This window comes from Neomonachus schauinslandi, chromosome 13 (assembly GCF_002201575.2).
Source record: "Neomonachus schauinslandi chromosome 13, ASM220157v2, whole genome shotgun sequence".
NCBI lineage: Eukaryota > Metazoa > Chordata > Mammalia > Carnivora > Phocidae > Neomonachus > Neomonachus schauinslandi.
The window spans coordinates 24,628,499-24,651,256 of record NC_058415.1 but is presented as its reverse complement, the minus strand read 5'-3'; the positions used below and the strand labels follow the sequence as shown (position 1 = coordinate 24,651,256).

Here is a 22,758-nt window from a genome sequence, read left to right as displayed (position 1 = left end):
GTGAATTTAACACTTTAGAACGTTGAAATGTCCTAGTTGCTTTTGTACTAAAGTCTGTTTTGTTGACTAGAATAGCCTTGCTCACTTTGTTTGGTCACACCCATTCTTTTTATTTTCAACCTTTCTTTTTCTTTACAGTTTAGGAATATCATTTTTAAGCAGCATGAAGTTGAGTTTTTAAATCCAGTCTGGTAGTCTTTGTCTTTTTAACATACAGTCTGTTATGTAATTGCTGCTAAATTTGGTTTACATTTACCATTATACTATTTGATTTTTAAAATTTTTCCTGTTTATTCTGTACTGCCTTTTCTGTTCTAGATTATTTTGTATTATTTCAGTTATCCCTTTTATTAGGTTGGTAGATGTATGCTGTTTTTACTATTCTTTTTTTTTTTTTTTAAAGATTTTATTTATTTATTAGAGAGAGAGTGAGAGAGAGCAAGCACATGAGAGGGGGTAGGGTCAGAGGGAGAAGCAGACTCCCCGCCGAGCAGGGAGCCCGATGCGGGACTCGATCCCGGGACTCCAGGATCATGACCTGAGCCGAAGGCAGTCGCTTAACCAACTGAGCCACCCAGGCGCCCTGTTTTTACTATTCTTTTAGTAGTTATTCTAGAGATTACCATGTGCATCTTAATTTATAAAATGTCTAAATTAATAAGTACTTGTACTTCTTCCCAGTTAGTTCAAGGACCTTAGAACAGTTGAATTCCCATGTACCTGCCTCTGGGCTAGACTTTCTTTCATATATCACAAGGCATTATTTTTAATGCTATTTTTACAATCAGTTTTCATTTTGATTTAGCCATGTATATATCCTTTCCATTTTTTATTCCTTAATTTAGGGTCATTTTCTTCTGAGGAACACATTAACATTTCCTATAGTCTGTATATGCCACGTAACAAAATCTGTTTTTGTATGTCTGAAAATGTTTTCATTTTGAGGGATTTTTTACTGTATGTAAAATTTTACGCCTTTAAATTTTTTTTTGTAATTTTCTTTTTATTATGGGTGATTTCAATTATACAGGGAGTAATAATAACAAGTTAAACTGTCAGGAATCCTGTACCCAGTTTTGACAGCTAATCTTAAAGCCAGTCTTGTTTCAGGTATACTTTCCCTTAAGGTGCCTCCCTCTTCCTCATCATTTTTTTAAAAAGATATTTATTTATTTATTTAAGAGTGGGGGCGGGGAGGGGAGAGAGAGCACAAGCAGGGGGAGGAGCAGAGGGAAAGGGAAAAGCAGGCTCCATGTGGGGCTTGGTCCCAGGACCCCTGGGATCATGACCTGAACTGAAGGCAGATGCCTAACCAACTGAGCCACCCAGGTGCCCTGCCCTTTCTTCCTCATCATTTTGATACATCTGTCATGCATTATATCATTTCATCCCTTAGTACTTCAGCATGTATCTCTAAAAAAATAAGGACCTTTTTAAAAAGCAGTACATTATCCTGCCTTTGCAGTGAATAATTCCTTAATTTCATCAGTTCGAAATTTCCCTGTTATTTCAGAATGATTTTTTAGCATAATGATAGTATGAATTTATTTTATCTTTTTGTTTTCAAAAAAGACTTGTATTTTTTTAGAGCAGTTTTAGATTCACAGCAAATTGAGTGGTGAGTACAGAGTTTCCATACCCCCTGCTCCACATCCTCCCACCTCCCATACCCTCAACATCCCACCCCATAGTAGTACATTTGTTGTAATTGATGGACATCATCACCTAAAGTCCATAATTTAAGATTCACTCTTTTTCACTTTTTTAAAGATTTTTTTTAAAATTTATTTGAGAGACAGCACAAGGCGGGGAGGGGCAGAGGGAGAGGGACAAGCAGACTCTGCTGACCCTGGGATCATGACCTGAGACGAAGTCAGATGCCCAACCGACTGAGCCATGCAAGAACCGCCCCCCCCCCAATAGTTTAAGACACACTCTTGATGTTTTTACATTCTTTGGGGTTTTTTTTATTTTTTTAATTTTTTTTTTTTTTTAAGATTTTATTTATTTATTTGAGAGAGAGAGAATGAGAGACAGAGAGCATGAGAGGGAGGAGGGTCAGAGGGAGAAGCAGGCTCCCTGCCGAGCAGGGAGCCCGATGTGGGACTCGATCCAGGGACTCCAGGATCATGACCTGAGCCGAAGGCAGTCGCTTAACCAACTGAGCCACCCAGGCGCCCCTTCTTTGGGTTTTTTTGACTTTTGTTTAATGACATGTATCTGCCTATTCATCAGCCTTTCCTAATCCCTAGCAACCACTGATCCTCATAGTTTTGCCTTTTCTAGAATGTCATATAGGTCATATAGTTGTAATTATAAAATATGTGGACTCTTCAGATTGGCTTATCTGACTTAGTAATATGTATTTAAGGTTCCTTGATGTGTTTTCATGGTTTTATTTAAAAATGTGTACAGACACACACACACACACAGTTTTATATATATATATATGAGTAATATTCCATTGTCTGGATGTTCCACAGTTTGTTTATTCATCTACTAAAGAATATCTTGGTTGCTTCTGAGTCTTGACAGTAATGAATAAAACTGCTATAAACATCTGTGTGCAGGTTTTTGTGTGGACATAAGTTTGCAGCTTTTATCATTTGTTAATACTACTTAGCTCCTGATTTTCTCCTTTTGTGTGGACATAAGTTTTTAACTTCTTTGGGTAAATACCAAGGAGTGTGATTGCTGGATCAAATGGTAAGAGCTTTATTAAAAAACTGCCTTACTGTCTTCCAAAGTATATCAAATGGTACCTCATCAGCGATGAATGAGAGTTCCTGTTCTCCATCCTTTCTGGCATCTAGTGTTGTTTTTTGGATTTGGACATTCTATCTAAGAGTGTAGTGTGATCTCCTAGTTTTATTTTTCAGTTCCCTAATGATACAGGATGTGGAGAATCTTTTCATGTGCTTGTTTGCATTTTTATATAATTTTTGGTGAGGTGTCTGTTAAAGTCTTTTGCCCATTTTTTTTTTAATTTTACTTTTATTACTATGTTATATTAATCACCATATATTACATCATTAGTTTTTGATGCAGTGTTCCATGATTCATTGTTCGCGTATAACACCCGGTGCTCCATGCAGAACGTGCCCTCTTTAATACCCATCACCACATTTTTAAAATCATGTTGTTTAATTGGTTGTTAACGTTGGGTTTTAGTTCTTCGTGTGTGTGTGTGTGTGTGTGTGTGTGTATATATATATATATATATATTTTAAAGATTTTATTTATTTATTTGACAGAGACACACCGAGAGAGGGAACACAAGCAGGGGGACTGGGAGAGGGAGAAGCAGGCTTCCCGTGGAGCGGGGAGCCCGATGCGGGGCTCAATCCCAGGACCCTGAGATCATGACCTGAGCCGAAGGCAGACGCCTAACAACTGAGCCACCCAGGCGCCCCTCGTATATATATATATATATCTTTAAAGATATTATTTATTTGAGAGCAAGAGAGAGAGCATGAGCAGAGGGAAGGGGGGGCAGAGGCGAGGGAGAAGCAGACTCCCCTCTGAGCAGGGAAACTGACATGGGACCTCTATCCCAAGACCCGGAGATCTGACCTGAGCCGAAGGCAGATGCTTAACCACCTGAGCCACCCAGGTGCCCCAGTCCTTTGTGTATTTTGGATAATAGTCCTTTATCACATATGTCTTTTGCAAATATTTTCACTCAGTCTGGCTTGTTTCTCATTTGCTTAAAAACATTAATTTTTGAAGTGGAATGTAGATAAGGCATTGCAAGTGACCAATAAGTTTCTTGTTTCTTTTTTTTCTTTTCCAGTATCTATGCCTTTATTTCTTTTCCTGCCTTGTCACATTGACTGGGATTTTGAGTACCATGTTGAGTATAGTGGGGTGGTGGTGGTGTATTGGGGGTAATATCTTTGCTTTGTTCCTGATATTAGTGGGAAAGCATTCACCATTAAGTATGATGTTAACTGCACATATTTCCTTGATGCACTTTATCAGGTCTAAGTAGTTCCCTTTTATTCCTAATTTGTTGAGACTTTCATCATGAATTAATGTTGTCACATGCTTTTTTACTATTGACTCATAAGATTGTATGGTTTTTCTTCCTTTGTGTGTTGATATAAATTACATTTATTTTCAAATGTTGGCTTAACCTCTTGTATCTCTGTATAGCGCTGGATTTGATTTGCTGGTATTTTTATGGAGGATTTCTACATCTATGTTCCTGAGGGATATTGGTCTGTAGTTTTCTTCTACTTTGTTTTCTTGCTTTGGTTATCAGGGTAGTATTGCCCTCATGAAATGAGTTGAGAATTGTTCCCACTTGTATTTTCAAAAGAGATTGAATGAGTTCTGATAGCTAGACTCAAGAAATTGACTCATTTCATCAAAGTTGTCACATATATATGTGTGGAGTATCCCTTATCCTTTTACTGTTCATGAAGTCTGTAGTCTTTCGCCTCCCTTGTTCCTGATATTGTTAATATATGTCTTGCTGTTTTTTCTTGTTCAGTCTAGCTAGAGGTTTATCAATTTTACTGATATTTGAAAAGATTTTTCTCTTGTTCTGTTTTTATTTTGTTGATTTCTGCTTTTTTTAATACTAATTCCTTGTTTGGGTTTCATTTGCTCCTTGAGTTTCTAAAGGTTAAAACAGATTGTGATCTTTCTTAAATATAAGCCTTCAATACTATAAATTTCCCTAGGCATTGCTTTAGCCGAATCTCACAAATTTTGACATATTGTAGCTTCATTTTCATTTAGTTGGAAATACTTTCTTTCTAATTTATACTCAAGACTTCCTTTTTGACCCATGAATTATTTAGGAGTAATTGTTTAACTTGGAAATTTTCCTGATATCTTCTGTTACTGATTTTTAGTATAATTCCAATTGTCAGGGAATATATTTATATGATTTCAGTTATTTTAAATATCCGAGGTTTTTCTGTTCTCCAGTTTATGGTCTGTCTTGGTGACAGCTCCATGTATACTTAAAAAGTTTCTTTTTCAGGGCTCCTGGGTGGCTCAGTTGGTTAAGCATCTGACTCTATCTCAGCTCAGGTCTTGATTTCAGGGTCATGAGTTGAAGCCCTGCCTTGGGCTCCATGCTGGGCATGGAGCTACTTAAAAAAAAAAGTTTCAGTTTCATCTACAGGTTCTTCTCTTTTTTTTTCCTCCTTAGCAACTTGTTTGTTCAGGACTCTGTGTGTGTGTGTGTGTGTGTGTGGTTGTATTCTTTTGATGACCTTTAATATGTTCCTTTATCATCTTCATTTTGGGGGAATATTTGTTGTTATACTTAGAGCAGGTAGTGGTCCTTAAATTTTAGTGTGCATCAGAATTACCTGGGAGGCTTGTTAAACCATAGATTACTAGGCCCCATCCCTGGGGTTTCTGATTTGGTTCGTCTGGGGTGGGGACTGAGAATTTGCATTTCTACCAAGTTAACCTAGTAATGGTGAGTGCTGCTCATCTGGGGACAGTACTTTCAGAAGTACAGCTCTAGGGCAGTTGTGCAACCTTGTCATTATTGACACTTTGAATTGGATAGTTCTTTGTTGATGGGACTATCCTGTGCATTTTAGGAGGTATAGCAGCATGTCTGGTCTCTACCCACCAGATGACAGTGGTTGTGACAAGCAGAAATGTCTTCAGACTTTGCCAGATGCTTCCTGGGGTGGATAGAGGGAGGCACCCATCCCCATTGGGTATCACTGTTCTAGGGTGCCTGGGAAAAACTCCTACATCCATATCTTTAAGTATTTTTCTTTTAGGATGGTTAGATTCTCCTTGGAGACACTATAATATTATAGCCTTCCTGCCCGATGGTGAAGGCCCCCTGCCAATGTTCTGTTTGATAGATGTGGGGTGAAGGGGTAAAGGCTCAGCATCTAGTATGTCTGTGTTTTCTTAATTTTCTTCATTTTGGTATTACACTCTTGCTTTCATTGTGCCTTGGGTGTTTAGTCCAGAGACTCTCTGTTTCCTTTCTTTCTTTTTTTTTTTAAGATTTTTTTATTTATGTATTTGACAGAGACACAGCGAGAGAGGGAACACAAGAAGGGGTAGTGGGAGAGGGAGAAGCAGGCTTCCTGACGAGCAGGGATCCCGATGTGGGGCTCGATCCCAGGACCCTGGGATCATGACCTGAGCCAAAGGCAAATGCCTAACAACTGAGCCACCCAGGCGCCCCTCTCTGTTCCCTTTCAAGAGAAGAAAAAATCCTCTAATCTTTTGTCGGGTTTGAGGAGGGGCAACTGTTTGCTTAGTGTGAAGTGAGGATATGTCTGCTGCTGAGACTTTCAAGTAGTCCTCTTTGTTTTAGACCTTAAGCATCTCTCAGCTCATGACCCCCTGCCCTCAGCCTTACAGTATTGTGTCTTCTGGGTATTTTGCAGATTCTGGGGATTTAGCTTTCTGCATTGCCAGTTTAGGATTCGGTTCTCTTGGGTCTGCTAAATTAATTGATCAGGTGTCCATGTGATGTCCAGCTTTAAAATTTTGTTCCAGTTGAGATTAAAAGGTCTCAGTTTGTTCTGTCATCTCTTTTTGCTAATCCTATCCCTGAAAGAGATTTGTATCTGGAATATATAAAGAACTTTTGAGGGGTGCCTGGGTGGCTTAGTCAGAAAAGCACACAACTCTTGATCTTGGGGTTTTGAGTCAAGCCCCACATTGGGTGTAGAGATTACTTAAATAAATGAAACTTAAAAAAAGAATTTTTGTAACTCAATAATAAAAAGACAAACCAATATAAAAAGTGAAGAATCTGAATAAATAGTTCTCCAAAGAAGATATACAAATAAGCACACGAACAGATATTCAATGTCATTAACTATCAAGGAAATGCAAATCAAAACCACTAGAATGGCTATAATTAAAAAGTTGGATAATAAATATTGGTGAGGATATGGAGAGATTGGAACCCTTATGTACTGCTGGTGCGAATGTACAATGGTACAGCCACTTAGAATAACATTTTGGTGATTCCTCAAGTGGTTAAATGAAGAGATACATATGACCCAGTAATTCTACATCTAGATATATACCAAAGAGAAATGAAAACCTATGTCCACACCAAAACTTGTATATGAATGTTTATAGCAACATTATTTATAAGAGCCCAAAGGTGGAAACAACGCAGATGTCCATCAGTTGATGAATGGCTAAACAAAATGTTGTATATCCATGTAATGGAATAGTTTTTGGCCATAAAAAGTAAGGAAGTACTGATACATGCTACAACATGGGTGAACCTTGAAAACATTATGCTAAATAAAAGAAGCCAGTTACAAAGACCACATATTATATAATTGCATTTATGTGAAATGTCAAGCATAGGGAAATCTGTAGAGAAAGAAGATAGATTAGTGGTTTCTTTTTTTTTTTTTTATTCTTATGTTAATCCCCATACATTACATCATTAGTTTTAGATGAAGTGTTCCATGATTCATTGTTTGTGCATAACACCCAGTGCTCCATGCAGAATGTCCCCTCCTCAATACCCATCACCAGGCTAACCCATCCCCCCACCCCCCTCCCCTCTAGAACCCTCAGTTTGTTTTTCAGAGTCCGTTGCCTTTCATGGTTCGTCTCCCCTCCGATTTCCCCTGCTTCATTCTTCCCCTCCCACTACCTTCTTCTTCTTCTTCTTCTTTTTTTTTTCTTAACATATATTGCATTATTTGTTTCAGAGGTACAGATCTGAGATTCAACAGTCTTGCACAATTCACAGCGCTTACCAGAGCACATACCCTCCCCAGTGTCTATCACCCAGTCACCCCATCCTTCCCACCCCACCCCCCACTCCAGCAACCCTCAGTTTGTTTCCTGAGATTAAGAATTCCTCATATCAGTGAGGTCATATGATACATGTCTTTCTCTGACTTATTTCACTCAACATAATACCCTCCAGTTCCATCCACATCGTTGCAAATGGCAAGATCTCATTCCTTTTGATGGCTGCATAATATTCCATTGTATATATATACCACATCTTCTTTATCCATTCATCTGTTGATGGACATCTTGGCTCTTTCCACAGTTTGGCTATTGTGGACATTGCTGCTATAAACATCGGGGTGCACGTACCCCTTCAGATCCCTACTTTTGTATCTTTGGGGTAAATACCCAGTAGTGCAATTGCTGGATCATATGGTAGCTCTATTTTCAACTTTTTGAGGAACCTCCATACAGTTTTCCAGAGTGGCTGCACCAGCTTGCATTCCCACCAACAGTGTAGGAGGGTTCCCCTTTCTCCGCATCCCCGCCAACATCTGTCATTTCCTGACTTGTTAATTTTAGCCATTCTGACTGGTGTGAGGTGGTATCTCATTGAGGTTTTGATTTGGATTTCCCTGATGCCGAGCGATATTGAGCACTTTTTCATGTGTCTGTTGGCCATTTGGATGTCTTCTTTGGAAAAATGTCTGTTCATGTCTTCTGCCCATTTCTTGATTGGATTCTTTGTTCTTTGGGTGTTGAGTTTGATGAGTTCTTTATAGATTTTGGATACTAGCCCTTTATCTGATATGTCATTTGCAAATATCTTCTCCCAGATTAGTGGTTTCTTAAGGGTTGAAGTGATGGGGGAATAGGGAGGTAATAGCTAAAGGGTGTTAGTTTCTTTTAGAGAAGATGAAATTTTCTAAAATTGACTTGTGTGATTGCACATATCTGTGAATATACTGAAAACCATTGAACTGTACACCTTAAATGGGCAAATTATATGTGAGTTATACTTCCATAAAGCATTAAAAAATCCTTTACTATTTTAGTGGGGATTTAACGGGATATAAGAGTAGATGTGTTTCTTTGGCATTTTACCTTCAGATCTTAAAATACGCTAAAATGCAATATAATTATAGGTTAGACAATTAAATCATTTATTTCGGAATGACATGAGGGATATTAAAGATTCTGAAAATGTTTTCTTTAAGGTTAGGAAAACACATTTAGATTTAAATTAATCTCATTTTACATATGAAACAGATTATAGTTTATCTGGGTGGATTGGTCCTTGATGTTAGACTTAGGTTTGAATCTAACCGGGGAGTTTATTAGCATGTCATGGAGAGGGACATATTGAACCTATCTTTGTTTCTGTATCTGAAATAGGATTAAAACCCATCTACCTCAGAGGTATTGAAGATTAAAAGAGCTGGCATTGCATTAGCTTCAATTTATTGACCACCATCAATGTGTTTGATGTTTACATTTTACATACATCTCATTCAGTCCTTAGAAAGCCATGTGTTCTGGGGCGCCTGGGTGGCTCAGTCGGTTAAGCGTCTGCCTTTGGTTCAGGTCATGATCTCAGGGTTGTGGGATCAAGTCCCGAGTTGGGCTCCCTGCTCAGCAGGGAGTCTGCTTCTCCCTCTGCCTCTCTCCTGATTGTGCTCGCTCACTTTCTTTTTCAAATAAATAAAATCTTAAAAAGAAAATAGAAAAATAGAGAACCATGTATTCTGCTGCTCATTACATTGTTACTCTTTCTAGTAGCTACCAAAGGGAGAAATGACATGTCAGTAATAGAATGGTTAAATTATTGATTGGCCTCTCTCTATAGGATATTATCAAATGGTGTTTTACAAAGATTTTGTAGTTATTTGGAAATTGTTACCTTAGATAAAAAGGACATATTTTTAGATAAAGGAAGGAGAGCTCAGATGGAAAAGCTCCAAAATATTTACTGTAGCATTATTTTGCATTATCTTTTTTTTTTTTTTAAGATTTTATTTATTTATTTGACAGAAAGACACACAGCGAGAGAGGGAACACAAGCAGGGGGAGCGGGAGAGGGAGAAGCAGGCTTCCTGCTGAGCAGGGAGCCCGATGCGGGGCTCGATCCCAGGATCCTGGGATCATGACCCAGGCTGAAGGCAGACGCTTAACGACTGAGCCACCCAGGCGTCCCATATTTTGCATTATCTTTATGATTAAAAAACAACAAACAGTTGCTTACACTGAGTGTTGTAACTTGATTATGGAAAATTTCATTCATAAGCAAAGGTAGAGTGTAATGAACTTTCATGCACTTCTCATTTTCAACAATGATTGACATATAGTCTGTCTTGTTTTATTTATATCCGTCTACAATTCCCCTTCCCTGCCTTCTGCAAGATTTTATAAAATCTCAGATATTATTTAATGTGTCTTCCTACTTATTATGACAACCAAACATACCCCTTTCTATTTCCAAAACATTCCCTTGGTAATAGTGCCTTCATCTATTGAGACCCATTTCTGTAGGGCATTAGGGTGGAGTGGTTTAAGATGTGATACTTTTCTGAATTTGGACTGATCCTCTGAGGTAGTCTGTTAACATAGATTCCTTGGCCTACTCTGAGATTTCCTGATTTGGAGGGTGGAATAGGCCTAAGCATACAGGTGCTTGTGATAAAGATAGGAGAAAACACTGATCTAACATGGAATAAATAAGGTTTTTTTAATAGTATGAAGATCTTTTCTCTGTTTTTCATGTTATTCTTGTCCCTGGAAAGCCTTTCTTCAGGTTTTCTTGGCTACTTCCTAATCTTTCTTTAGTTTTCATTGGAAAGCTTTCTTTAATTGCCCTTGTGCTTCCTCCGTACTTTGTGGTTTACTTGACTAACTCTTTCGTTGCTGTCCTTCAAGGAAAGATTTTTGCTTTGTATCTCTGCATGTGGATAATACCGTGTGTGTGTGTGTGTGTGTGTGTGTGTAGTACTTCTTGTTAATGAATGTTGAATGAAAAATGTGGGGAAGAAAGTAAGTATAACAGGCCAAGAATACGAGGTTGGCTGTATATGTATTCAACTAGAATGGAGCAGGACTGGAGATGGAAAGCTGAGGCATAGATTATTGTAAACATGGTAGCAGCTATGTATGGCTTGAACTATTGCTAGCACCATTGATACAAAAAGAACAAGGATATTGGGAAGAAATGAGTTGTCAGGCCTTCACAGAAAGTTGAATATATAGGACATGCATACTTATAATACAACCTTAGTGTTGGAGATGAGTGAAATGTTAATACTCATTTCCCACTATGATTAAGATACTGACACAGAAAAGATGTTTACTTATATTGTTTGAATTGTAATATCTGTAGTAGGGGCCTTTTTGAAGTACTAGTAGAAACTAGACTAGATGGTGTTATGCAAACACTTGTAATAATAATTTTATTTTTATGTTATTTAGTTCAAGGAAGAAATTTCTAAACGTTTCAAATCACATACTGACCAACTTGTGTTGATATTTGCTGGAAAAATTTTAAAAGATCAAGATACTTTGAGTCAGCATGGAATTCATGATGGACTTACTGTTCACCTTGTCATCAAAACACAAAACAGGTATGTTTTTAGAAGACCTAGAGCTTTAAACTGTGAATAAATGTTTATACAATTAATCCTTGAATAATGCAGGTGTTAGGGGCACCAATCCCCATGTAGTCAAAAATCTGAGTATACCTTTGGACTCCCCCCAAACTGAACTACTCTAGCCTACTGTTGAGTGGAAGCCTTGCTGGTAATGTAAACAATTGATTAATACATATTTTATATGTTATACATATTATATACTGTTTTCATACTATAAGCTAGAGAAAAATGTTATTAAGAAATCATAAGGAGGGTGCCTGAGTGGCTCAGTAGGTGAAGCGACTGCCTTCAGCTCAGGTCACGATCCTGGAGTCCCAGGATCAAGTCCCACACTGGGCTCCCGGCTCAGCGGAGAGTGTGCTTCTCCCTCTGACACTCTCCCCTCTCATGCTCTCTCTTTCTCTCTCTCTCAAATAAATAAATAAAATCTTAAAAAAAAAATCATAAGGAAAATACATTTATAGTAGTGTCCTGTCTTTATTGAAAAAAAAAAAATCCAAGTATAATTGGACCTCTGTAGTTCAAATCTTTGTTGTTCAAGAGTCAACTGTATATCTTTTTAAAAAAAAAAAACCAGTCTTGGGGCGCCTGGGTGGCTCAGTTGGTTAAGCGTTTGCCTTCTGCTCAGGTCGTGATCTCAGGGTTGTGGGATTGAGCCCCGCTTTGGGCTTCCTTGCTCAGTGGGGAGTCTGCTTCTTCCTGTCCCTTTGCCCCTCCCCCCTGCTTGTGCTCACATGTGCGTGCACGCTCTCTCTCAAATAAATAAATAAAATCTTTTAAAAAAATAACCAGTTTTGGCTTTACATGGCTTTCTCTGACATTAATACTTAAATAGATAAAAATTCATTTATTTGTTGTTGGTAACAAGTTAAAAAAAAACAAATGATTAAGTAATGCTGATGCTTACACATTTGATATTTTAAGGAGTTCATCAGTATTAAGTCATATTTCTAAATTAAGTCAATTCCAAATTATTTGCATTATAGGATAAGCAAATTAGTATGTTTTTAGCGATGCTTTTTGTTTTAGGGAGATTTTTGGACAAGATCAAAGGTGACTCATCTCCTTGATAAACCACAAATGAGTAGCCATATTTCATTATCAATTTTTTTAAGGTTTTATTTATTTGAGAGAGTGTGAGCGAACACAAGTGGGGTGGGGCAGAGGTAGAGGGACAAGCAGGCTCCCCGCTGAGCAGGGAGCCAGGTGCAGGGCTCTATCCCAGGACCCTGGGATCATGACCTGAGCCTAAGGCAGATGCTTAACCAGCTGAGCCACTCAGGTGCCCTTCATTATCAGTTTTTAAGAGACACCTTCATATTGTGTATCACTAATAAAAAATACTGACAAACTGTTACGTTTTCTTTTCACTTGAAATTTTTATTCTATATTTAGTGAAAGAGCTCCTTTAGACTTATTTTTGGATATAACTCTTATGCATACCTACAAAGAAAATATACATGAAATAAATTGGTTAAAGTCTTCTAACACTACTTCACATTGAGTGATTCTTTTGAATCACGTTTTGACTTCATCATAAGTATTCATGTTTTTGCATATGTGATGAAACTCTACTGTTGAGAGTTTGTGGTCAGCATTTCATAAAAGAGTGCTACAGTATTTTCTCCAGGAGTTTCTTCCAAGCCACTGACACCCATTCTGCAAAGTTTTATGCTGGTTTTCCCCCAACAGCAAATAGTTGTTTCCCTGACACAAAATTCATTCCTTCTGTTCCTGTTCTTATGCTTTTCTGTATACACAGTAACTTTATTAGTACCAATTAATAGTGAAATCTTCCTGAAGACTTTTTTTTTTTAAGATTTTATTTGAGAGAGAGCGAGCATGAGCAGGGGGAAGGGCAGAGGGAGAGGCAGAAGCAGAAGCAGACTCCCCACTGAGCAGAAAGCCTGATGCAGGGCTCAATCCCAGGATCCCAGGATCATGACCTGAGCCGAAGGCAGATGCTTAACTGACTGAGTCACCCAGGTGCCCCTCCTGAAGACATTTTATGTGCTATTAAATAGCACAGCATGTCTGGTATAATCACTTAGTTGAAGTTCTACAGAATACATATGCATAGGCATGACAATTGGTGCCTGGTTGTCAGCAATTGTAAGAGATCTTGATTTCAGAAATGTTATAATGAAAAAATGTACATCTTAGAATCAATGAAAGAAGCAGTGAGATTCAGAACCCTTAACTGGTATCAGATGGAAGGGGTTTCCAATAAAGTATCTCTATTTTTCTACCTAAAGATAATATTAAGTAATTAATACAAGTTATTACTGGTATTGATTTCTTAGTTTGCTTTTGGTGATGTCTTTTTATATTTTACTTTTAACAATTTCAAGAGGCTGAGTAGAACTGCCCCCAATCCTCAAGAACTTAGAAGGGGGTAGATAAAAAAAAATTGCTTATATAGTCAAGCTTTGTAGGTGTGACTAGTCATTGATTTCTCTTCTCTGGGGTGACCCATCTCCATATCTTACATTATCATTATGATTGAAAGTAGTGCAATATTTATGTACCTATACTGGAGGTGGGGGGCAGTTGAAGTACAGTTTAACTTGTATAGGATTTTGCTATGCTTCTTTATATTTAATGCTTAGTTATCTCAGGGTATTTACCTTATGACAATTTGAATTGGTCTGAAAACTTACACTTTTATTTCTGAGAATTCTGGAATTTCAGAGGTTCTCTTAAAAATAATTAGCTCCACTGTTTATACGATGATTTGGTTATTTTTCCTAGGCCTCAGGATCATTCAGCTCAGCAAACAAACACCAGTGGAAGCAACGTTACCACATCCTCAGCTCCTAGTACTAACTCCACATCTGGTTCTGCCACTAGCAACCCTTTTGGTTTAGGTAAGTGTCTTTAATTATTTTACAGGGATAGGAAAAAAAACTCCTTTTCCCCCGGGTGGTTTTGGATAAAATGATAGAATTAAACATTAAGTCACTTCCACAACAACAACAATTATTACGTCTGTAGCTTATTTCTTCAATTATAGGTGTTAAGGAAGTATTTGGGAATACAGATGTGCTTGGTTAGCTTACATTCACATTTAATAAGTGATAAATAAGTGGCACTTTTTTAAAAAAAAATAATCAAAGAGATGTGGCATATGTGTACCTGATCTGACTTACCACATCATTGAATCTGAGGAAGATTAGCTAACTGTTGATCGTAAGCTAAGCTAACCCCCTGAATATAATTTTCTGATTTGTAAAACGAAGGACTCAGACTTCCATTAGTGTCTTGAACACACAGCGGAGGGTTGGGGCCTAGGAGCAAGTCCATTGGCTAAGGAGCTCCTGCATCAGCCTAAACCACTTTTCTTATATCAGTTTTATAGTGAGGTTCTGTGGAAGGTTTTGTTGAGGAAAAAGAGTATTCTGAAACTAACACACTTCAACTAGATAGCTAAATGGTTCGGTCGCTTCTTTCAGTTTTTAAGTTGTATAATAGTACTTTGAAATGACATTTAAAAATGTCATTTGCACATCAAGGATCATACCTTCCATTCCTTCCAGAAAAAGTTTTTTAGTAATTTAGTTCTACTGTGCCAACTATGTTGGAAACCTTTTAGGGTATGGCAGGGATTCACATTTCCTTTTTTTTTTTTTTTTTAATTTTTACATTTTTGCTGCTTTTGTTTTCTAGAATGATCTTAGGGTAAGTATATCTCTTTTGGTAAATTTTAGATGGCAGAATTATTGACATGAACAATCTGGAGAGATTAGGATGAAATGATTTAATGTTCAGAGTCATGAAAGGTATTGTTGAAGTAAATCTCTTCCCTCATTTTATAGGCAATTCCCTTCTCTCATTTTATAGGCAAAGAAATTGAAGCCCAGACAAGCTTTTAGTTAATTTGTCTGAGGCCATACATCTCCCCCATTTCCTTCCATTTCCAGTCTCATTCCTGTCCCCTCCTATCTCAGTTGCTTTTCTTCATCATTTATTCCCATTTACCCTATATAGTTAGCTTTTCTTTTTTGGTGCCTCTTCTCATGAAGGCCCAGCCCATATATAAAAGCTACAGAATCCCACCATCACCCTTTCCTTTGCTTCTCTTCTTAGCTGTCTTTGGAAGAGGCATTTTCCTTTTTCTGTCTGTATTTCCCTTTCACTAAGTTTGCTGTGCTGTTTTTTTCCCCATCACTTCATTGAAAATTCATTTGGTAAGGTCACTATTGACCTCTTGGCTTGCCAAATTTAGTGGACACATTTTTGTTTTAATTCAGTTTCTCTCAGTGCTTACCATTCTGTCCTTGAAATTTTCTTCCTATTAACTCCTGTAACTGTTTTTCCCTGGTTAATTTTCTGGCTTTTTCTTTCTGTCTCATTTATGGGTTTCTTTTCTTTTGATTGGTATTGTTCCCCAGAGTACTGCCTTGTCTTTCTTCTTGTTAGGACATTACCTTCCTCCTGTATCTTGGTGATTCTCAAATCTGTACCTCAGCCCAGAGCACTTGTTGTGAACTCCATGTCTTTATTCAGCTCTCCTCTTTGATATTACTTGATGTTCTCTAGTACTTTAGCCTGTGTGTGTCTCCTCAGAAAGCAAAAGAAAACAAATGCAGAAACTCTTACCTTGCCCCTCAAACTGCTGCCTCTTCCCCACTAACTCTCTCCATAGCTCTTCTCTATCCCATCCCTTGCAAATATTCCCTGTTGTCACTTCCTTGATGCAGTTGCTTGACTTGTTAAAAATCTGTAATGTTTACTCTGAGTCATTTCTATACTGTTATTAGAATAAGAACATCTGAAGTGATTGTTGTGCTTAAAATCTGTCAAGACTTTATGATTTAGCTTTTGCCTACCTCTCCATTCTCATTTCTTAACACAGCTCAGCAGTTTTATTAGGTTATCTATCTTTTGGTAATAGATAACCTCAAACTCAGTAGCTTCTTACCACAAAGCTTAATTTCTTGCTCCAAAGCTTTCCTTCATTCTTCAGTGAAGCCCCCATCTACATGGTCCGTCCTCAGGGACTCAGGCTAATGGAATCCTGCCATCTTGTAGCTACATCACTTGGGACATGGCAGAAGAGATAGCCAGGAGTCTCAAGCTGGACATTCTGTACTTTGGCCAGAAGTGACGCATTTCTTGCAGTCCTCTGGTCATAACTAGTTACATGGGTCTGTCCAACTGCAAAAGAAATAAAAGGCTGCACGTGGAATGTTTGGTGAGCACTGCTATCTGCCATTCTAGTCAGACTGAATTTTTTGTGATTTCAGGAACACATCAGTAGTCCTATTTATCTCTATGCTTTTTGTATATAATGTTTGTTGTGCTTACTATTAAATCTTTCTTCCAATCCTTCCCATTTCTTGCCAGCCTATTCATTCCCTATACTCATTAAGTGTCATCTTAGGAAAGTAGCCATCCCACTTAGGTACTGTATCACCATAGTATCTTGTGACTATTTCTATTAAAGTACTTATTCTGTATTTGTTTTCCTTGTCTGCCTTCCCACTACATTGAGTTCTGTATGTAGTACTTGTTTCTTATCATGTTATTCCCTATGTGGGTAGCACAGTCCTTGGCCTATTAGAAAGTGCCCAGTAAATAAGGAAAACAAATAAAAAAACTCTTCTCTTGCCCCTTGAACTACAACCTCTTCCCCGCTAAATCTTTCCATACCTCTTCTCTATGTAGTTATTCCCTGTTGTTACTTGAATGAATGCATTTGGTTGGTTATGTAATTTTGACAGTTAACATTTTATGATAATCACTCAATCATCTTGGATCTGTTAGGTTTTTCCATGACCAAATTCCTCCAAAGAGACATCTGTTTCCATTGTATGTCCTGGCCTTTTCTCTCCTTGATCAGCAGCAGCTCTGTTCTAACTAGAGTTTATAGGTGAATTCTACTAGCATCTTTTCTTTGAGAGGGTATGTTCTAGGGTATCTCTGTGACACCGGCCAACCCTCCAACACCATCTGGGTGTCTCGTAGTTCAGTTCTGACAGTACTTCCCTGGAGTTAGTGTCCAATCCCATAGATTTAAAAGTGTGTCATTCAGTCCCCCAAGACTGCCTCTCCTTCAGATACCAGTCTAGGTACTGGACCATGTGTTTTGACCTGCAGGCTATAAATTGGGGGGTCCCATAGTTCCCCTCCACATTTGATAATTTGCTAGAATAGCTCACAAGATTCAGGAAAACACTACTTCTGTTTACCAGTTTATTAGAAATAAACAAATGGAAGAGAAGCATAGGGCAAGAAATGGGGGTGTAGGAGAGTGCAGTTCCCATGCCCTAGAAGTGTTCACCAACATGAAAGTTTTCTGAATCTCATTGCTCAAGAGTTTTTACATAGCTCAATCTCTAATCTAGCTCTTTTTCCTCCCCTTCCTGGAGGTTGGTGGGTGGGGCTAGAAGTACCAACTCTTTTGTCACTTAGTCTTTTTGGTGATCACCCATCCAGAGGCTATCTAGGTGCCCCACACTAAGTAATTAATTGGCATAAATGAAGTGTGATCTAAAGGGGCTTGTAATGTAGAACAAAAGACACTCCCTTTGCTCGGGAACTTCTAAGGCTTTTAAGAGCTCTGTGCCAGGAATCTGGGACAAAGACCAAAAATATATTGTGTTATATCACACGTAGGAAATACATATTTAAAGTATATATTTTTAAAGATTTTATATGTATTTGTCAGCACAAGCGGGGGGAGTGGCAGGCAGAGGGAGGGGGAGAAGCAGACTCCCTGCTGAGCAAGGAGCCCCATGTGGGACTCGATCCCAGGACCCTGGGATCATGACCTGAGCCGAAGGCAGACATTTAACCAACTGAGCCACACAGGAAATACGTATTTTAGTTGGTTTTATTATTTAAACTTAAATATCAAAGTGAGTGGATTTTTGGCTAATACTAATTACAGAAATCAAACATGTGTTTTTAAAAGTAATAGGAATTCTGTGTGCTTTAAAATGGTTTTCTAGGGCACCTGGGTGGCTCAGCCAGTTAAGCGTCTGTTTTTGGCTCAGGTCATGATCCCAGGGTCCTGAGATCGAGTCCCACATCAGGCTCCCTGCTCAGGGGGAAGCCTGCTTCTCCCTCTCCTTCTACCCCTCCCCCCTCCTGCTCTCTCTCTCTCAAATAAAGTCTTTAAAAACAAGTGGTTTTCCATAATGGGACTATTGAGTCACTATTTTTGCATTTTCATATTTTAGCACAGTCATATTAATGATAAAATTTCTGATTTTTATTTATGTGTCTTTTTCCCTTTATCTTCTTAGGTGGCCTTGGAGGGCTTGCAGGTCTGAGTAGCTTGGGTTTGAATACTACTAACTTCTCTGAACTACAAAGCCAGATGCAGCGGCAACTTATGTCCAATCCTGAAATGATGGTCCAGATTATGGAGAATCCCTTTGTCCAGAGCATGCTCTCAAATCCTGACCTGATGAGACAGTTAATTATGGCCAATCCGCAAATGCAGCAGTTGATTCAGAGAAATCCAGAAATTAGTCATATGCTGAATAATCCAGATATTATGAGACAAGTATGTGGAAAGTTCTTTCACCTCACTTAGCTAAAGAATTATATACTTAGTTCTTAATTTTCTGTGCTTACGGAGCTTGCCTTTTATAGATGGCTAAGCTACCAAAAGAAATAATGGTGTTTGTTCAGGAAAACTCAACACACTAATTTGGACTATGTGAAATTTGAATTTTCTGCTATATTTTAAAGATCACTGTAAACAGTTATTTTGCAGATTTAAGAAACAAAAAGAATCCAATTCAGGAGATGGGCATTCATTCACAACAGAGTGTTGCTTTCTTGGTGTTATTTGAATGTTAGATTGAGGTGACATCCAGCAGGAATTATTGGAAATAAGTTTCCGATTTAATTATTGAAGACTGCTGATTCATAGTTAGAAAACTTGTAAACAAATCAGCTGTAGTGGTGAATGGCTAAATTAATTCATGTGTATTTCAGTGCCTTTTTATATGGATATCTTTTTCGTAGACATTGGAACTTGCCAGGAATCCGGCAATGATGCAGGAAATGATGAGAAACCAGGACCGAGCCTTGAGCAACCTAGAAAGCATCCCAGGGGGATACAATGCTTTACGGCGCATGTACACGGATATTCAGGAACCAATGCTGAGTGCTGCACAAGAACAGGTGATAATGCAGGCCCCTAGGGCGTAGGCCAAAGGGTACTTCCTGTTTTAACACAAATATGTGTGTGATTGAAGGGTACCTTTATATGGGGAATACAGTTTTCATTCAAAAAAGAGTTCCATATTTGTAATTTAAAACAAAAGCTTATTCTTTATGATTTTTGTGTCTTTTATTACAGTTTGGTGGTAATCCATTTGCTTCCCTAGTGAGCAATACATCCTCAGGTGAAGGTAGTCAACCTTCCCGTACAGAAAATAGAGATCCATTACCCAATCCATGGGCTCCACAGGCTTCCCAGAGTTCATCGGCTTCCAGTGGGACCACCAGTGCTGTGGGGGGCACTGCTGGGAGTGCTGCCAGTGGCACTTCTGGGCAGAGTTCATCTGCGCCAAATTTGGGGCCTGGAGTAGGAGGTAGGCTCATAACAGCTCACACTGTTTTTCTTTGTTATCCTCACTTATTTGAATAATGAAAACATTTTTTATACTGTTACTCTTTGTGCTGTGTGTGTGTGTGTGTGTGTGTGTGTGAAGTAACTTTTATGAATTATCTTTTCATGTTGCAAGTTTTTTAATGGAAGTTTTAAATATGTAGTGATTAGTATTAATCACTTGTGTGCATTATAGTGGAAAGGGTTACTGATGAGATGACCACCCACTTCTCCCAAAACTATCTCATTAGAAAATGATTATCTCATTTCAACAGTAGGAAAACTGAAGTGCAGAGAGAATACAGTTACCTGTGGACTCCCTACTGGAGCATGTGTTTTCTTGGCTTTAGTTTCTATGGTAGATTGGTGGATTCTCACACTCCAGTCCTAAAACCAGGGCTAAATGGGCTGGATCAGAGCACCTGCCAGCTTTGTTACAAGTCCGATTCCCGGGTCCTAACCTCAGACCTCCTGGATTGGAGTCATCTACAGCGGCTTTAAGATCTGTGTATAAAGCTGCTGGAGGTTTTGATATGTGAACAGGTTAGGAATTTACTTTTGATCATTTCTCCGTAGATTAGACTCAATAAATGGAAGTCCTTTTCTCAGCTATTCAGATGATAAGCATTAGGTCTAAAACCTGTAGCTAGTGATGATTTTAGTCCTCGTGCTTGGCATGGGAATGAGAAGAAATGAAAGCATGGGGCCACTTCCCTCAGGTGAGAAGGACTTGGATGTGCTTTCAGAGATGGCTGGTGTTCGGCAGAGGGAGTGGAAAGGTGAGGTGCTGGATGAGGAATTTTTCAAAAGGTCATTACTGAGAGAAGTCGTAATGGAGAGTCATTGGTGGTCACTGTAGTAGATATTCTTTATAGACCATAGTGGGTATCATGAAGTTTTTGAATATAATAAAGAGTTGATAAAAATTGAAGTATTGCCATTTTTAAAAATTGAACTATATTTGACATAGCGTTAGTTATTCCCAAATGATCACCACAGTAAGTCAGTCTAGTTCACATTGAAGTAATACCATTTTTAATCAGGAAAAAAATTATCCTGTTCTGTTACTTAAGCTACGTTAAACTATGTTTTTGATTCTTAAACTATGTTTTGAGAGAGATACTTTATTCACATTTCAAAGATCTTAGAGCAGACAGAGCAAATATTTAATCACGTTTCCTTTTTTTTTTTTTAAAGATTTTTATTTATTTATTTGAGAGAGAGAGCATGGGGTGGGGGGAGGGTCAGGGAGAACCAGACTCCCCACTGAGCAGGGAGCCATGGGACTTGATCCCGGGATTCCAGGATCATGACCTGAGCTGTAACCAACTGAGCCACCCAGGCACCGATGAATTGCTTTTTTTTTAACTATAGCATGGTTATCTACAGTAACAACTTTTGTCAAAAAATCAGTTTTGGGACCTTTTATTCAGATTTTTTATGTAATGGCTTGATACTTTAAGATTTCATGTTATTGTTTCCATCAAAGGAGAACAAAAAACAGCAAAAGGGAATGGATTCTGCTGGCCTAATAATTTGTTGTTGTTTTTTTAAGTTTTTTTTTTTTTTGGCCTAACAATTTGTTAGCATAGTGTACATTATTGTGATTTTTTACTCAACTCTTTGCAGTCACATACACACATATATACACACGTACCTGTAAAGATAAAACTCTTGACTCTTCTTTTGCCCTGTAAGCACTTACTCTAGAAGGTGAGGAAATCTTAGAGCAGGAGTCAGCAGATTTTTCCTGCAAGGGGCCAGGTAATACTTTAGGCCTTGCATATCAAGAGCAAAGCGATAATATTATGAGAGAAAAGACATTACGATAAGTAAAAATATAGTAAAAATTGAGTGTAATACTTTTTCATATGTACCTACTAATGATAGGAATGGAATTCTTTTTTAGGGATGACATTTGCTAATTGATGTTCACAGTGTTTCCTGTTGTCAAAATCAAATTGCATGTTCATCTGTTAGTGTGATGTGTAATGAGATTTTACTTAAATACGTACTTATTCCAAAAGTACATGATTTTAATAGCATAGTCGTCAGTTGGAAGCATTTATAGGATTCTGTTAGATTCTTCTTTGCCTTTAACGTGTCTTTGCAGATTAATCACTTCCAATTGAAGGTTAGGTGATAGGACCTCAGTTACACAGTTAAATGAATTTTGAAATGTGGATTTTCTTTGCACTTGTATTGAGGCCCCAAAAATGCTGCTGTACCGTAGTATGATCTAAAAAAAAATATCTACTGTAAATTTGTGGGAATGGAGATCTCATTTTAACTTTTGACAGCAAGAGAATGTATAAAGCACCTTGACGTTGTCGTTTAAACAGTTTCTGCTGTTGTCAAAATCACTTCACCGCAGTATGAGTTTCACATGTTTGCATGCCGTTTGCCTTATAATTATGGGTAGAATTCATTGGGAAACATTACCAACTCTCAGAGTCATTTGGTGTTTGGTAATGGTGGTTAAGTGGTTCAAAATTTCAGTCTTAGCCTTTAGCTAAAAAAAATTTTGAAGTAAAACTTTACCTCTTACAAAACAAAAACTTGACCTCTGGTAAGCCATCAAACTGCTGCTGTGTGGTTGGACAAGTCAGGATATTTCTGACAAAAATTCATGGAATTGACTGTCTTGACTATCACGAAGTTCACAAGAGTGAAATGGTGTTCACCATTCATACTCCTACTGGTTGAATAACATGACAGTTCAAAATATTCTCCGGAGTACCTGCTGATGAATAAGACAATGAATAACCATATTTTTTAAATACCTAATGTTTTTTTTTTCTTTTTTTTAAAGATTTTATTTATTTATTTGAGAGAGAGAGAATGAGA

At 38.0% G+C, this 22,758-nt stretch overlaps 1 protein-coding gene across 2 annotated transcripts in view; it reads left to right on the top strand.

Annotated features, from left to right (window-relative positions):
• UBQLN1 (ubiquilin 1) overlaps window positions 1-22,758 on the top strand; it is a 53,321-nt gene that overhangs the window by 19,356 nt on the left and 11,207 nt on the right. For both annotated transcript variants that reach the window (XM_021677962.2, XM_021677961.1), the window contains exons 2-6: window positions 11,164-11,315; window positions 14,094-14,209; window positions 18,593-18,855; window positions 19,323-19,481; window positions 19,660-19,894. In XM_021677962.2, the coding sequence (XP_021533637.1) occupies window positions 11,164-11,315; window positions 14,094-14,209; window positions 18,593-18,855; window positions 19,323-19,481; window positions 19,660-19,894 (925 nt within the window). The remainder of the gene's footprint in view (window positions 1-11,163; window positions 11,316-14,093; window positions 14,210-18,592; window positions 18,856-19,322; window positions 19,482-19,659; window positions 19,895-22,758) is intronic.